The 18,241-nt window shown below is 33.6% G+C and overlaps 1 protein-coding gene across 8 annotated transcripts; it reads right to left on the bottom strand.

Annotated features, from left to right (window-relative positions):
* Window positions 1-479: 479 nt before the first annotated feature.
* Window positions 480-17,895, bottom strand: LOC112775484 (pyrophosphate-energized vacuolar membrane proton pump). 8 transcript variants are annotated; one of them, XR_011877163.1, is made up of 13 exons: window positions 17,546-17,895; window positions 16,081-16,175; window positions 15,853-15,962; window positions 14,805-14,970; window positions 14,288-14,667; window positions 13,983-14,069; window positions 13,561-13,891; window positions 12,933-13,343; window positions 12,764-12,823; window positions 12,465-12,637; window positions 11,655-11,698; window positions 859-921; window positions 480-793 (listed from the first exon to the last, which is right to left on the bottom strand). XR_011877163.1 is itself a non-coding variant. In XM_029295482.2 (12 exons), the coding sequence occupies exons 3-10, from the start codon at window positions 15,954-15,956 to the stop codon at window positions 12,470-12,472; spliced, it is 1,707 nt and encodes a 568-aa protein (XP_029151315.1). In that variant the 5' UTR covers window positions 15,957-15,962; window positions 16,081-16,175; window positions 17,546-17,895; the 3' UTR covers window positions 480-921; window positions 11,655-11,698; window positions 12,465-12,469. The 8 variants fall into 8 exon arrangements, 6 of the variants coding, with proteins under 6 accessions (XP_029151315.1, XP_029151316.1, XP_072083190.1 ...); XR_011877164.1 differs by having other exon boundaries at window positions 12,465-12,543; XM_029295482.2 differs by having other exon boundaries at window positions 480-921.
* Between the last annotated feature and the right edge of the window lie 346 nt (window positions 17,896-18,241).

Here is an 18,241-nt window from a genome sequence, read left to right as displayed (position 1 = left end):
GATAGAGTCACTTTTGGAATTGTTTTATGAAAGGTTTTTGTTAAATAACTCGTTAAATATTAAAAGAAAAAAAATAATGTTAGTGGAATTTAATAAAATTTAACTTTTCATCCTTATAAAAATATTTATTTTTTATCCTAATAAAAAATCTTGGTTTCAGTGCAATTTATTCTTAATTTTAGTTTATTCTGTTAAGAAAACTAAAATGTTGATATGATAAAATTTACCCTGAATTTCTTTATTTGTTTTAAATAATTATTGAAATTAAATATTACAAGATTCCTCACAATTTTAAATTAAAAAGTCTAGGTGTTATCTAATTTAGTAATTTATTGTTTATTTATTTATTGTTACCTATATATCAGTTTGTTTATTTATTGTTGTTTTGATTGGTGTCGAATGACTAATATATGATTAATGACTTGGTTTTGTTAGGTTGAAACTTAATTGGTCACGAACTTCATCTCGCACAACACGTTTGATGAAAGGAAAATCTCTCAAACATTCTATTAAACTCTAACTTATTAAAAGTTCCAAACACCCTCAAAATTAACTTCATTCTTTTAACATTGTTGTTTAACATACTCTTTCTTGTAGTCACTTGGTAAGTTGGAAACAAAAGAACAAAATTCATGTAATATAAAATTATACACAAACTAAACAAAAAATATCCCTAATGCCGTATCTTCCAAGTGATGTCTCCATACTAATTGCATCAATGATGGACGCACTAATTGCTACGGAGAACTTTAAAATCGAGTAATCATTAAGAATAGAGCATCAGCGTGTATTCCTAAAAATACAAAAATTAAATCTTAGAAAAAGAAACAAAAAGAAAAACAAACTTGCAATATTTACCTAAGGCTCGTTGGAAGCATCATGTGGACTTTAATCTGCCTGTTTTTTGGCTTCCAATGTTCTCTGGATAAAAAAAAGCACATATTCTTAAGAAGCCATTAGATTTATCAACTAAGGATCATCATCTACATCTAGCAACTAAACCATGAAACCGACAAAAAATATTTTTTATGGAATTTGTAACTTGCTTTAGCCACTTAAACAATGTTTTCAGAACCCGTAACTCAAAATCATAACGATGTAGAGAGCATTTTCATCAAGAATTCCACTAATGAGCTAATGAAAAATCTTGACAATGTATACAATGGGCTAGTTATTTAATCCAATAGAGATAAATAATAAAAACTCCTCTACAGATTATTCTAAATTCAAAAACTCTCATTCAGTTATTTCACATCAAATTTCAAATTTCAAATCCCCCAATTTTAAATTTCAAATTTTTAAAAATTCAATTAATTATTTCAAAAAAATAACTATCCAAAATCCTAATTTACCAAAATATTTGACTCCAATACCCTCTTCTTTTTCAACCGGCGATTTGCTGCTTGGCTTGCCACACGCCACTCACCCATAGTAAAAATAACCATCCACTTAAGAATAAAAATAATCATCCGTAGACCTTATGAATTGAACATCCAACATATTTTAATTATATATAACTAAACCCAATCCAGTCAAAATAATCATCTACATAAAAATTAAAATAACCATTCGCATACCTACTAAAATGACCATCTTAAATTGAACATTAAATACAATAAAATATCTCATTTACATGAAAAATAAACATCTACATGCATACATAAAACTTCCACTGCATACTGTCTCCCAGCATCCCTTTGCGCATCCAGCATCGATCTTCTGATCGCTTCTCCGTTGACGCTGCTGTCGCCGCCATCATGCCTATCGTCGTTTCGTGCCGACCCGCCATCCTCGGACTCGGCGTCTCCATCCTCACTAAAACCCTTCCATTCACTGCGGGGTTCTCAGACTTTGGCGACCCAATTCTGTGACTCGTCTACCTCGCCTTCTTCTTCGCCAAGCTTGTAGATGAAAAAGTGGTGAAATAGAATTATTCTAACGAAGCATTGAAGGTCTTAAAAAAGTGGAGAAATTCATGAACTTTCCTGCTACAAAGTCTTGTTGGTTTAATAATGACAAGTCTGATATTCTTGGTTTCTTGAAAGTAGTTGTTGCCACCGACGATGATGAATTATACAAAGGTGTATGAGAATTGTGATGCTGCTGATGCCGCTTGGTGTTTATTATTATCTTTATTTTTTGAGGGTGTCTTCTTCGTTGTTATGATACTACTACTTGTACTTGATGATGATGATCCTTCTTTTACCACAACTTGCTCCAAGGAACCATCATTCCAGTAACTAAAAATTCAAAAAATGAAATAAAAAAACGAGAGAGAGTGAGTGAAGAAAGAGAGGGAGAGTGGCTTCTTACACGGAGGTTGGCTTCTTAAGGGATTCATCAAGTCCGATCTTGGAAACCGCATCGCATACGAGTTCGTCTCACTCTTCGAAAGCTCCTCGCTGGGATTAGGGTACAGCTTGGTCTTCAGCGAAGCGCTTTTCGCGCCGGCGATCCCGTCGATTTTAGCGGCACCGATGAGAGAGGATGGAGAGGGAGACCAGTTGGAGGTGTTCGTAACTGTTTGAAATCCTTATTTGCTTTGTATTTAAAATTGAAAATAATTTTGTAATTAATTAATTTAATTATCATTTAATATTGATTTCAAAAATACTTTTGTGGTATACATTGTACACTAATTACATTGACTCCTCATACTTTCTCTTAGTTAAACCATATTAATTTTGTCCAAGTTAGACCGAATAAACCGGTCTAAATTAATATTTTTGGGTTAATTGTCAAATTGGTCCTCAAAATATCACGCGATTGTCATTTTCATCCCACAATGATTTTTTTAATCAAATTAGTCCCTGAAAGATATAACATAAGTCGCGTTTGTCCTTCCGTTAACTGTTTAACCCATTCCATTAACGTTGTTTCACGTGTAGCGTGAAGTGAAACGACACCGTTTGTGGTAACAGTGGGTTATGCTTAAAATGATGTCGTTTCTTACTTCCTCAGCCCTCATTACTCTTCCCTCAAAACAGACGAAACAAATACAGAGAAGAGGAAGAATCGTCGATCGTAGAAACATCGGAGGCACCCCTTCATCGGCAACGCTTCACCGACTGCGACTGCGCTTGAGTGGCTCACTCTCTAGGCCACCGTTGCTTGGGCGTCCCAGGCTCGGTCTTCTCCTCCCAGTCAAGAGAAACAGAGAGAGAAGACAAAGAATCAACGATCATTGGAAGGACAGAGGTGTTGTCATCGGCTAAAATCATGTTTCTTGATAAATTAGTATTACCCACATGCATTGTTTATGATAATTGATTTGTTTCCCTAACCTTGTACAAAAGCTTTATACTTGATGAGCATAGCCAAATTGATCAAATTACTCCACATATCCATGGATTAAAATTAACCAACATAGCGAATTAATCATGGTATAGTAGTATTATTTCTTTGGTCATCACAATGCAATCTATCGTCACTTGGATTTTAAAAAAATACCGAATGACAAACCAAAAAAAATAAAAAACAGAGCACACAAATTTTAATCAACTTGTAACAAATTAACCAAATAAGAAAGAGAATCAATCAAAACCCTAACATTACCACCAGGCACCAGCAAAAAAAAACCAACTTGAAACCCATTGAAGGAATCATTGATTATCTCTCTCGCAGATGATAATGCCTTCCATGACAGTGCGATGGTAGCCTCTCACGCACAACGAACGCATTCGCACTACTCACTGCGTCGCCGATGATAGCACTGTCTTCTTCCCTTTGACCGGAGCTTCGTCACCTTCTTTCTTCGTTCTGAGTGGTTAAAGAATAGAGAGTGAATGAGTGAAGCTGTAAATGGAAGGAGATGAAGCTCCACTAAATACTAAACGACGTCATGTTTGAAACAAGGACTTATAATAATCAAAATGGCATCGTTTTAATGTCATTGTTAGCACGATCCACGTGGCCAAATGTTAACAAAATCTGTTAATCCACTGACAAAAGGACCATCGCGATTGATTTTGAATTATTCGAGGACTAATTTGATTAAAAAATTAATTTATGGACGATTTTAAAAAATGGCTTATCTTTCAAAAACCAATTTAACTATCAACTCTAATATTTTTTTACATAAAATGACTACAACTCTGTCCAAAATACCCACATTCAAATTTGCTAATTCCAAGTGTACCCTTTGCCAAATTAAATTAGGGTTCAATTATCTACTTATACCATTTGCACATTTTCTCGATTTAGGAAACCATCATCTTCTCAGCTCGAGCTGCTACTCCGTCGCCCGCGCCAGGACCACCACCTCGTTGTTGCCATGGTAGCCACCATGAGTTGGGTGAGTTGCCGTCGCATGAGTTGCCGTCGCAAGCTGAAGTTAGTAGCCACTCATCTTCTCCCATCGCAAATCGCAGGACCAGCACGCCGAGCACGACATCGGCGTTTGTAAGCTAGGTGAGTTGCCGTTTAGCCAACACAGGACCAGCATCTTCTTTTCTACTGTGTTCTCATCTTCTCTTCTTTTGCCAATGCAGGACCATCTGAAAATAGGTCTTCTAGCCGCCGCCAGGACAACCACCTCCTCGTCATCGTTAACTTGCCACCGTGACCTTAGTTAGTTGCCCTGATCTTAATTTGTGTCGTAATTGCATAATGTATAACTAATTTGTTCATTTAATATTCAATTTTTCATAGACAAGTCGTGTTAAATTTTAATCTATGAATTGAAGTCCTGAGATTTTTGTATAATTTTTTTACTTTCATAACTTTGAGATGATGGTTATTTTGCAATTTGTGGTATTGAAATCACTCCTGCTTGCATTTATCTAGCTATAGAAATTTGCAAATTGAATTACTTTTGCATTGTTTATGTATTCTATGAATTGAATATGCCAGACCATCCCTACTTGCACTACATTTTGTAGAATTCAAAAAATACTACGATTTGTAGTCACGTAAATTTGAGGACGGGAAATTTGTTCTTATTAGGCTAGAAAATTGTTCATTTAGGAGTATATACTACTAAACAGTAATGAAGTGGCCTTCTATGAGATTCTGTTTTAAGTTAGCTTTGTTTTGGTTTATGGAAGGGAACAAGTTTTTTTTTAATTTAAAGAAAAAGAAAAAAAAAGAAGTCGTATGAGTATTTTTTTTTTATTACCAAAATTTTTCAACTTTTGTATACTAGTTTAAAGAGACAATTGTTATTAATACTACATTTCTTACAAGGTTTATTGAAAGGATTCAGTAATGTTTTGAAAGGACAAGATAGCACAAAGTAAAATCTACCTATAATATTGGATCACAGTATTGGACTTCTAAAGTAATAGTATTATACAATAATTATTATTTGCTTAATGTTTGACTAATGTTATCTCTATCTGTTGTATTAAACTTTTTTGCAGTTCCTTAAAAAAAACTAAAGGACAAGATAGCTGAATTTCAATTTGGTTTAAATTTATCTCTTTTGTTTTAGAATTATGTTCAGTTCCTTTGTAAATAATATGTCTTAACTCACACAAATTTAATATATGTATATAAGAAAATGTTGTCATAATTGTTTGTAAAATTTTATTTTATTAAATATGTTGGATGTTAGAATGTTAGAAGTTGCCAATAAGCAAGGTTTGGAATTTCATATTTTGAATTGTAAATATGAAATTGACCTACCTACAAAATTAAAATTAGATAGAAGCTAATACAACTTTTTTGAAAAATTTAGAACCAAAAGTCTAAAATGGATTTGACACAAATGGACACCGTCAATTCCTAATTTGACGAGCATTAACAAGACGTAATACTGTTGAATTTTTTTAATAACATTGTGTATAAGATTTGGATTTTTATGAGTTACACTATTTCTATATAAAGAGGCAGGATTCAAAATAAAAAATTTTAAAACCCAACTCCTTGTATACTTACACCTCATAAACATTAAAAGAAATCATCCGCGTGACAAAAGATCCATCTCTATTCACTCAAATTTTTCAGTTTCAATTTTATTCCACATTCTATACGGTCCAAAACAATGTGGTTATTTTCTATTCTCAGAATCTCAGCTGCCTTAACTGGACCACGGTACATAACACCACATGTAAAAAAATAAAATAAAATTTAGTACCATAAAAATACGAAATAAATTTTATATAAATATTATACTTACAGGTCTTAAATTATTAAATTCAAGTGTAGCAATGATGTCAGCAACAACTGGTTGAGTCTCATGTACTCCTTACAGATTGAAAAATGCGAAACTTATATTCAAGCTGTAAAAATAAATATAACATATAAGAATTAAAAAAGAAAAAAAATATTACCAGTTAACTCAATTTATTTTACTATAATGAATAAAAAATTCAACTAAATTAATAATAATATCTCATTAAATTATACCTTTCTATTGATTGTATTTGGTTGCTTTCTGCCTACAAATGCAGCTACTTTCAGTTACACATCTATTATCCAACGCCCAATAGAAAGTATGACGAGCACTTAATGCAAAAGCCCCCATCTCATCAAGTGGACCAAGAAGAAATCAACAAACCAACTCCGGAACTGGAGCTTTCCTTACTTTCTCATATTATTCATCCTTCAAAAAATTGTTAATCATGTCTTGTGGAGAGATGGTAATTTTTTCTTGGTCATTGAGTTTATCTTTTAGATTAAAAATAGCCTCTATAAAACCAGCAACCGACATAGTCCAACAAATTCCTAAATTAAAAAAATTATTTAGCACTTAATAAATTATTTAATGAAAAATCAATAAATAATTTATTGAATAAATAATTTATTCAATGAATTAAAATTATTTATTGAATAAATAATTTATTAAATGCTAAATAATTTTTTTAATTTAGAAATTTATAGGGCTATATCGGTTGCTGGTCTTATAGAAGCTACTTTTAATCTAAAAGATAAACTCAATGACCAAGAAAAAATCACCATCTCTCCACAAGACATGATTAGCAATTTTTTTAGGGATGAAAAATATGAGAAAGTAAGGAAAGCTCTAGTTCCGAATTTGGTCTGTAGATTTTCTCTTGGTCCACATGATGAGATGAGGGGTTTTGCATCAAGTGCTTGTCATGTTCTCTATTGGGCGTTGGACTATGGATGTATAACTGAAAGAAACTGTCCATTTGTAGGCAAAAAGCAATCAATAGAAAGATATAATTTATTGAGATATTATTATTAATTTAATAAAATTTTTTATTCATTATAGTAAAATAAATTGTAACGGGTAATTTTTTTTTACTTCTTTTTCTTTTTTAATTCTTATATGTTAAATTTATTTCTGCGGCCTGAATATAAGTTTTGTACTTTTCAATCTGTAAAGAGTATATGGAACACATTGGAAACTCAACCAGTTGTTTCTAACATCATTGCTACACCTGAATTTAATGGTTTAAGACCTGTAAGTATAATATTTATATAAAATTTATTTTGTATTTTTATGATACTAAATTTTATTTTATTTTATTACATAGGGTGTTATGTACCGTGGTCTAGCTAGAACAGCTAAGATTCTGAGGATATAACCACGTTTTGGTAGTTGGCCGTAAAAGTAAAATCATCCACGAAAGAAGGAAAGAATATTTTATTATAAAAAATAGTTGGAGATCATCATGTACAGACAGCGGCTATAGGAAAATATCCCGTAAACCGTATAGAATGTGGAAGAAAATTAGGGCTGGAAGATTTGAGTTAATAGAGATAGATATCTTTTGACACGCGGGATGATTCCTTTTAATGTTTATACGGTGTAAGTATGCAAGGAGTTGGGTTTTAGAATTTTTCATTTTGGATCCTATCTCTTTATATAGACATCATGTAACTCATAAAGATCCAAATCTTGTACAATGTTATTAAAAAAAACTCAACAACATGTTTGTCTTGTTAGTTCTCATCAAATTAGGAATTGATAGTGTCCATTTGTGTCAAATTCATTTTAGACATTTGGTCCTAAATTTTCAAATAAAATGATATTAGTTTCTATCTAATTTGGAATTTTATATTTTGAATTGTAAGTATGAAATTGGCCTACATACAAAATTAAATAGAAGCTAATATAATTTTTTTTTTTAAATTTAGGACCAAAATTCTAAAATGGATTTGGCACAAAAGGACACCATCAATTCCTAATTTAATGAGTACAAATAAGACAAATATACTGTTGAATTTTTTAAAAACATTGTGCATAAGATTTAGATTTTTATGAGTTACACTATGTCTATATAAAGAAGTAGGATTCAAAATAAAAAATTCTAAAACCCAACTCCTTGCATACTTATACCTAATAAACATTAAAAGAAATCACCTCGCGTGTTAAAAGATCATCTCTATTAACTCAAATCTTCCAGCTTCAATTTTCTTCCACATTCTGTACTGTTTCTACATGATTTACGGGGGTATTTTCCCATAGCCGCCGTTTACTCATGATAATCCCCAGCTATTTTTTATTATAAAATATTCTTCTCATCTTCCGTGGATGATTTTACTTTCACGACCAACTACCAAAACAATGTGATTATTCTTTATTTTCAGAATCTCATCTGTTTTAACTGAACCACGGTACATAACATCCTATGTAATAAAATAAAATAAAATTTAGAATAATAAAAATACAAAATAAATTTTATATAAATATTATACTTACCGGTCTTAAACCATTAAATTCAGGTGTAGCAACGATATCAGCAATAACTGGTTGAGTCTCAAATGTGTCCTATGTACTCCTTACAGATTGAAAAGTGCGAAACTTATATTTAAGCTCTATAAATAAATATAACATATAAGAATTAAGAAAAAAAGAAAAAAAATATATTACCAGTTAAACTCAATTTATTTTACTATAATGAATAAAAAATTTTATTAAATTAATAATAATATTCCACTAAATTATACCTTTCTATTGATTATATTTGGTTGCTTTCTATCTACAAATGGACAGCTTCTTTCAGTTACACATCTATTGTCCAACGTTCAATAGAGAGGATGACGATCACTTAATGCAAAACTCCCCATCTCATGTTCTTTGTCCCTCAAAAAATTGTTAATGTGTGGAGAGATAGTGATTTCTTCTTGATCATTGAATTTATCTTTTATATTAAAGGTAATCTCTATAAGACCTGCTACCGACGTAGCACAACAAATTCCTAAATTAAAAAAATTATTTAGCATTCAATAAATTATTTTATAAAAAATCAATAAATAATTTATTGAGTGCTAAAAAATTTTTTATTTAGATATTTGTTGGGCTATGTCGGTTGCTGGTCTTATAGATGCTACCTTTAATTTAAAAGATAAACTCAATGAATAAAAAGAAATCACCATCTCTCCACAGACATGATTAACAATTTATGATTAACAATTTTTTGAGGAATGAAGAATACGAGAGAGTAAGGAGAACTCTAGTTTCGAGGTTGGTATGTGGATTTTCTCTTAGTCCACATGGAGGTTTTGCATTAAATGCTCGTCATGCTCTTTATTATGCATTGGACAATAGATGTATAACTGAGAAAATTGTCTATTTGTTGGCAGAAAGCAACTAAATACAATCAATAGAAAAGTATAATTTAATGAGATATTATTATTAATTTAATAGAATTTTTTATTTATTATAATAAAATAAATTAAGTTTAACTGGTAATATATTTTTTTTATTTTTTTTAATTCTTATATGTTATATTTATTTATGTAACCTGAATATAAGTTTTATACTTTTCAATCTGTAAAGAGTATATGAGACACATTGGAGACTCAACCAGTTGTTGCTGACATCATTGCTACACCTGAATTTAATAGTTTAAAACCTGTAAGTATAATATTATATAAAATTTATTTCGTATTTTTATGATACTAAATTTTATTTTATTTTATTATATAGGTGTTATGTACCGTGGTCCAACTAGAGCATCTAAGAATAACCACATTATTTTGATAGTTGGCCGTAAAAGTAAAATCATCCACGAAATACGGGAAAAATTTTATTATAAAAAATAGGTGAAAATTATCATGGACAGACGGCAGTTATAGAAAAATATCCCGTAAACCGTACAGAAATCGTATAGAATGTGAAAGAAAATTGAAACTGAAAAATTTGAATTAATAGAGATGGATCTTTTAACATGCGAGATGATTCCTTTTAATGTTTATAAGGTGTAAATATGCAAGGAGTTGGACTTTAGAATTTTTCATTTTGAATCTTACCTCTTTATATAGAAATAGTGTAACTCATAAAAATCCAAATCTTTGTACAAAGTTATTAAAAAAAGCTCAACAGCATGTTTGTCTTGTTAGTACTCATCAAATTAGAAATTGATGGTGTCCATTTGTGTCAAATCCATTTTAGGTTTTTGGTCCTAAATTTTCAAATAAAATGATATTAGTCTTTATCTAATCTTAATCTTGCATGTAGATCAATTTCATACTTACAATTCAAAATATAAAATTCCAATCCTTATTTATTAGCAACAGCAACTTCTAACATCCAATATATTTAATAAAAAGGGAGTATTGTTTTGGTCCCTAATGTTGAGAGGTAAGAATCGAAACCGTCCTTCATCTAATTTTCGATTTAGAATCGTCTTTAATGTTTTTCTACGTATTAAAATCGTCCTTTTTTATTAATTTTTTTATTCCTAAAGTACCCATATTTTAATAAAAATAATATAAAATTTAAAAAAAAAAATAAAAAAAGAACGCGTTTTAGGGGAAGGGGCAAAGGAAACGCATTTTTGTTGGGGTTAGGGGTTGGGGGAAGGAAACGCGGGAAGGAGGGGATCCCATTGCCATAGCCGGCGCCGCCAGAACCACGAACAGAGTGCGTCGCCGGGAAGGAGAGCCCAAGCTGCCGATCTACCCATCTATGGAGTGCGTCGCTGCCGTTCATGCTTGCTCCTGCCACCGCCGATCTACCCAGCCGCTTCTGCCGCCACGGTGGAGTGCATCTCCGGGAAGGGGAGCCCAAGCTACCGATCTACCCATCTGTCAAGTGCGTCGCCGCCGTTGATGCATGCTGATCTACCTAGTCGCCGTCGCTCCGCCGCCCACAAGCTGCCGGTGGTCCTGCAACGCCGCTTGCATCTGCTTCTTTGTGCTTTGAATTTCTGATTTGACTGTACTTCTCTATTGATTTGGCTTTGTGCTTTAATTTTCTGCTTTTGCTTCTCTTTCTTGTTGAATTTTCAGCTTTGTGCTTGAGTCACTGCTTCTGCTTCTCCATCGTTGAATTTGTGCTTCTTGTTGAATTTTCTGCTTTCTGTTTCTACTTGTGTTGATTTAGTTTTTGAATTTGTTGAATTTGTGTTTATTTGTTGAATTCCTGACTCCTAATTTGTTGAATTTGTATTGTTCATGTTATTCTTGGTGGTGGTGGTGTTGGTGTTAGTGGTGGAAGTAAATGTGCCAGTAATAGGAAAGGGTATTTTTGTCCGAAAAAAATTATAAAGATGATTTTAATACGAAAAAAATCGTAAGGACAATTCCAAATCGAAAATTAGATGAGGGACGGTTTCGATTCTCATCCCAACATTAGGAATCAAAACAATACTTACCCCTTGATAAAACAAAATTTCACAAACAATTACGACAACATTTTTTTATATACATATATTAAATTTGCATGAATTAAGACACATTATATACAAACGAACTAAACACAATTCTAAAATAAAAAAGATAAGTTTAGACAAACTAACCTGAAACTCAGCGCCATCTTGTCCTTCAGTTTTTTTTCAAGGAACTGAAAAAAAGTTTAATACAACAGATAGAGATAACATTAGTCAAACATTAAGCAAATAATAATTATTCTATAATACTATTACTTTAGAAGACCAATAGTGAGAACCAATATTATAGGTAGATTTCACTTTCTGCTATCTTGTCCTTCCAAAACATTATTGAATCCTTTCAATAAACCTTGCAAGAAATGTAGTATTAATTAATAATCTAGTATACAAAAATTGAAAAATTTTGATAATAAAAAAATACTCATACTGCTTTTTTCTTTTTCTTTAAATTAAAAAAAAAAAAAAAAAAACTTGTTCCCTTCCATAAACCAATCATAAACCAAAACAAAGCTAACCTAAAACAGAATCACAAAGAAAGCCACTTCATTACTGTTTAGAAGTATATACACCTAAAAAACAATTTTCTAACCTAATAAGAACAAATGTCCAGTCCTCAAATCTACGTGATTACAAAATGTAGTACAAGCAGGAATGGTCTTGCAAATTCAATTCATAGAATACACAAACAATGCAAAAGTGATTCAATTCGCAGAATTTCTACAGCTAGATAAATACAAGCAGGGATGATTTCAATACCACAAAAAGCAGTATAACCATCATCTCAAAGTTATGAAAGTAAACAAATTGTACAAAAATCTCAGGACTTCAATTCATAGATTAAAATCTAACACTACTTATCTATGAAAAATTGAATATTGAATGAACAAATCAGTTATACATTATACAATCACGACACAAATTAAGATCAGAGCGACTAACCAAGGTCACGGTGGCAAGTTAATGATGACGAGGAGGTGGTTATCCTGGGGGTGGCTAGAGGACCTATCTTTAGATGGTCCTGCATTGGCAAAAGAAGAGAAGATGAGAACACAGTGGAAAAGAAGATGCTGGTCCTTTGGTCCCAAGGTCCTAGCATGCTCAGATCCACCGGCCTGAAATAAGAAATTGACAGCGAATTTCATCATCAAATGAAGAAACACAATGACAATTCCATAATAGGAAAAAAAAAAGAAAAGAAAAAAGCACTCTCAAAAATGTTCCAGTTCAAAAATCTTTACCTCAATGTACTTCTTAGCATTATCCCAGGCACCACCCGTGTTTGATGCTGATATTGCAATCTGAAAAAACAATTCAAAAGAACAAAGATTCAGAAAACTTGACAGGAATGTTGGAACACAATACTTCCAACTGAACTTCACATAATGCAGTCTTAGTAACTGATATTACCTGCACACCAGAAACAAGAGCACCTGCAAGAACGCCTGAGAGAGTTTCCACACCAAAGAAGGTACCGACAATGAGTGGTGTAAGCATGACAAGGGCACCTGGAGGAATCATATCCTTGATGGATGCATCAGTGGAAATCTTGACGCATGTGGCATAATCAGGCTTGGCGTGACCCTCCATGAGTCCTGGAATGGTGTTGAACTGCCTGAGAACTTCCTCAACCATCTTCAAAGCTGCACTTCCTACACTCTTCATGGTCATGGCAGAGAACCAGTAGGGGAGCATGGCGCCAACTAAGAGTCCAATAAAGACCTTGGGAGTCAAGACATCAACAGTTGAAATTCCTGCTCTGCTGACAAAGGCACCGAATAGGGCCAAAGATACCAGAGCAGCAGATCCAATGGCGAATCCCTAGTGATGGAAGAACAGAACACAACTCAGGTGTAACTTTGGGCTCATAATCATGATGAAAATGACCAGAGGATAAGAAGTAATCAATAACATTAGAATATTTTTTAACCATGGCTATAGATACTAATCTATATTTTAGCATAGATGTAACGCCATAGTCATTTGAACAAAAATATAGGCTGAATTGTATGCAACCACTCTAAAAGCTTCAAATTACCTTGCCAATGGCAGCAGTTGTGTTGCCAGCAGCATCCAGTGCATCAGTTCTCTCGCGGATACGATGGCTCATTCCAGCCATTTCAGCAATGCCTCCAGCATTGTCACTGATAGGTCCATAGGCATCAATAGCCAATCCAGTAGCAATAGTACTAAGCATTCCAAGGGCAGCCACAGCAATTCCATACATTGCAGCAAAACTGAAACTTACGAAGATACTTATGGCAATGGCAAAAATAGGAATAATGACAGACTTGTATCCTAGCGCAAGGCCAAAGATGACATTGGTTGCAGCTCCAGTCCGGCAGGAATCAGCAACATCTTGTACAGGGCTGAAAGTCAATCACAAAAAGGAAGTTAAGGGCATTACACATCTATAAACGAAATATAGTAAGGCACGTCAGAAACTCAGCATTCAGCTACCTGTAAGCATTGCTTGTATAATATTCCGTGACAAACCCTATAATAAGTCCAGCCCAGAGTCCTACGGCCACACATAGGAATAACTGCCTGAAAATGTCAACCATGTAAAACAATTCTATTAAATACGTTATCAACAATCCAAGATAACAAAAATAAATGGAATATGAGAATATAATCAAGAAACAGAGACACAAGCTTTTAATGGAATCATCTAAACCAATACTATGTATATACAGAACCAGGCCAAGAAATTCAACAAACAATTTTTTTCCCCATAAAAAAACATTAAAACAAACTTAACGTACCAGCTCTTAACTTTTTTCTGAGCTCCAAAGTTGAAAATAGTGAAGGACGATGGGAGAGCAAGCCAACTAATAATTGCAATTCCAATAGTCATGAGTGCTGTAGAAATGATAAGCTGCTTTTTCAATGCTGGTTCAATTTCCTTGACGGCTTTGATCTCAAAGAAATCAGTTGCAAAGAGAGTAGTAATCAAACAGATGAGAATGCCCACAGAGCTGACAAGAAGGGGATACAACATAGCAGTGAAGTCGTGGTCGATTCCAAATGAGGAAATGGAAGCAACAACAAGGGAAGCACAAGATGATTCGGCATAGGAGCCAAAAAGATCAGAGCCCATCCCAGCAATATCTCCAACATTGTCACCAACATTGTCAGCATTCACCTGATAAGATCATGAAAATGGATCAATTGTTTCAGCAAATACAGGGAGGACTGATGAGATAACTACATTATCCTTCAATCAATTCTTCCTGTGAAGAACAGGGAAAAGGAAGTAGAAAGGGGGGAAATGTGACTTACAGCAGGGTTTCTTGGATCATCCTCGGGGATATTTCTTTCAACTTTTCCTACAAGGTCAGCACCAACATCAGCAGCCTTGGTATAGATACCACCACCAACTCTCCCAAACAGAGCCATGGAAGATCCACCCAAGCCATAACCAGTTATAGCCTCAAAAAGACCTTCCCTATCAAATAAGAAAAAGTGATAAATTGATCACAGTTCATTTCAAGGAAGGAAAATCAAGAGACGTAATGGAGAAGTAAGGCTAAATGGGAAATATTATTAAACAAGTAAACTAAGAAGTTGAGATATACCAGGTTCAAACACCTCATAAAAAATGTAGAGACCCAAGAAGCCTACTAATCATCTATTCAATTTTTCTTTTCCTAAATATGCGCATGCATTCAAAGTTGTCTGTAAGCAACCATTTATGTTATGCTGGTGAAAATGAGAAGTCAAAAGCCATTAAATTACCACCCTTTCTAGTACATAAATCATCACATGCTGAAAAATATTGTCTGGGGTCAAATAGTGTGGTTTAGAACAATGCCAAGACAAAGTATATGATTTATGAACGAGAATACAATGATTTGTGAACGAGAATACTATGTCTCAGCTTCTACTTTCTCAACTACCCCTCTTCATCACTTAAATTTATGCTATTGTTACTAATTGATATTCCTAACTACTTGAGCCCAGACCCATGATATCAAACTGCTAACCATCTGATCAACAACTTGGATAAACGATTAACATGTTTCTAGGAACGTGTTCAATAAATTAAAATCTGAACCTAAAGAAAGTACCCCAACCTCCCCAGACAGTTGCATTACACCTAGAAGCAGCTAATCAAACAATTTATTGGTCAGGAAGCACAATCTTGGAAGTTGCATGCAATTTAATGTAAAAAAAGTTCTTATGAATTGGTACAGTGAAAGTTAATCAACAGCCAATCCATCTCAATTCAGTTGTTCCATCAACCAATATCCAGCAATTATCACCTGACCTAGGCGTAGTAGTAGTATGCAAATCACAAAAAACAGTGAAAACCGATTTTCAATTCAACCTCAATATATGAGGCGGCAACCTCTGAGTGCTTCTCATTAGTCCTGGCAATAAATATGTCCCAGAAAACCGACCACCACTCGAATAGAAATCCTCGGGGAGCATCGATAGCTGAAATCGCAAAACAAGGAACCAAATTAGTAAAATGAACTTCTATCGCCGGTAAAAAGATAATAAAATGGACAAAAAGTAAGCATTAATTAGCTTCTTTATTTTCCAAATAGCTCACCAACGGGGTCCGAGTATACTTTCCCAGCTTGAAAAGCCTGAGCTGAAGCCTTCAAGTCCCTCTTCACAAGGTAATCATGGATGTAAACATCTAACCTGAAATCTCACACAGTATAAAGAGCATGTTTCATGAGCCAGTTCAACCATGAGAGAAACCAAAGTTTTCACCTTTACATCGAATATCATCACAGAACACATCACAAAACCCCAGTAACTAAAAATCATCAGCAAGCCCCAAATGCAGCCAAGAATGAAAGAGTTCAACAACCAGAAGCTACAATTTTTATCAGGTTAAAGAACAAAAAAAATAAAAATTTCACCCTTGTACTTCCACATGGTTATGAAAACCCTAACATACCCATCAAAATATTCACACACATTTGCGAAATACAATACGAATGGAGCCAAAATGAGACAGATAAACCAAAACCAAACCCAAATCGAAAAAGAACACCCCAAATCACAAAAAATAAAGCACAATAATTTGTAAGACAAAAAACCCATGTTTCAAAACTGAATTAAAAAGTAGAGATAAAACATGAAACAGTGAAAAAAAAAAACGAAAATGTTAAAAAAGAAAAACAGAGAAAGAGAGAGAGTGAGAAACATATCATACATCTTATCAGCCTCCCAGTTAGTTTGAGGCATGATGAGATTGAATGGTACTAAGGGAATGGAAGAGTTTGAGCTCGAAGGTTTGTTTAGTTTGGTTGCGGTTGCAGTTGCAAAGGACTAGAATTTGGGTTGACACAGAAGAGAGAGAATGAAGAGAAAAAAAAGAAAAAGGCACTGTGGAAAGAGAAAGAGAAGAGAAACGAAGCCAAGGAGAGATAGAAAGAAAAAATCCAAAGGGTATGAAATGAAGGTGTGAACAAAAACGACGACGCCTCGAAAGCTTTATGCTGTGTTTGTATGAGTAGAAAATGGAAAGAAAGAACAGGGAAGAAGAAAAATGGGAAATAATATGATTATTTTTTATTGTTTGGTTGAAGAGGAAAATTAGAGAAAAAAATGGATGAACTAATTTTTTTTTCTTTAATATTGAAAAAGAAAATGAAAAAAATTAATGTTTTTCATTTTATTTCTAATACTACTTTTTTATTTTTTTTATATATTTTATAATATAAGAGTAAAATTATCTTTTTATAATATTTTTTTTTGTTTTTTTTATTTTAAATACATCTAAAAAAATAAAAAATTATTTAATTTTTTTTCTTTCATTTTTTTCCTTTCTATTTACTTCCTCTTTATTTCTTTCTTTCTAACTAAATATTTCTTTACTTTCAACCAGTAGAAAAAATATGGAAAGTTACTAACACAACTACTCAACCGAACAAATAAGAAAAACAAAAAAAAAACAAAACAAAACAAAACACACAACGTTAGATTCAGCTCCAAAAACGACACGTCAGAAAAATAAACCGACGACACAACGAGATCTCTAGTAAGAAAAGCTCAGATCTCACCTTCGGAGATGGCGCTTTGAATGTCGGCACACTTGACCACGACGCTATGGTCGTTAATTCCTTCCTCCTCTTCGATGAGTTGTTGTTGTTACTGTTACCGCTCGAAGACGACGTTGCGTGCGGTGTGAGCTTCACCTTTGAAACGAGGAACCACTGCACCAGTGAGAACACGATCCCGACGACGGCGCATACCGGAATCACTATCTCCGTCGCGAGCTCCGACAGAATAGCCTCTCCCATTCTCGCCTGAAAAAACCTAACTCCGCCGGTTACCTCACCGGAAAAATGTAAAGCGGCGTTCGCCGGAACACAGAGAGAAATGGAGTGTAAGTCACGGAGAGAGTGTGACCTCGAGTGCGGCGAGGCTTGCGGTTTTATAGCGGGGGAGAGAATGATGGCGTGCGTGAAAATTACGAACGTTATGTTGTACCCTGTTTTGCGACCGTTGGATTTGGTGTCATTAGATTTGAAGTGATTTGAACGGTGGATGAGTGAGGAAATGGAATGAAATTAAGGCGGGAGAGAGGGAAATGATTTTGGAGAATGGAGAGTGTGTTACACACGGATATATGGTAGTTTTTTATATTATTTATTATTTTCTTTATTTATTTTGGTATGCGGACATATGGTAAATTTACTTGGGGAGGTTATATAGTGTAACTCTCGTTACCTAGGTGATAATATTCATACAAATAT

The sequence above is a fragment of the Arachis hypogaea genome, chromosome 19 (genome assembly GCF_003086295.3).
Source record: "Arachis hypogaea cultivar Tifrunner chromosome 19, arahy.Tifrunner.gnm2.J5K5, whole genome shotgun sequence".
NCBI lineage: Eukaryota > Viridiplantae > Streptophyta > Magnoliopsida > Fabales > Fabaceae > Arachis > Arachis hypogaea.
The sequence above is the reverse complement of the archived record's forward strand: the minus strand, read 5'-3'. Positions and strand labels throughout refer to the sequence as shown.

Coding starts and splice junctions, on each gene's coding strand:
- LOC112775484 (XM_029295482.2), bottom strand. CDS start 15,956: ATGCTCCCCGAGGATTTCTATTCGAGTGGTGGTCGGTTTTCTGGGACA. Junction 14,971..15,852: donor TTGCCGCCTCATATATTGAG/GTTGAATTGAAA, acceptor CTTATTTGATAG/GGAAGGTCTTTTTGAGGCTA. Junction 12,824..12,932: donor CTCTTGTTTCTGGTGTGCAG/GTAATATCAGTT, acceptor TTGTTTTTTCAG/ATTGCAATATCAGCATCAAA.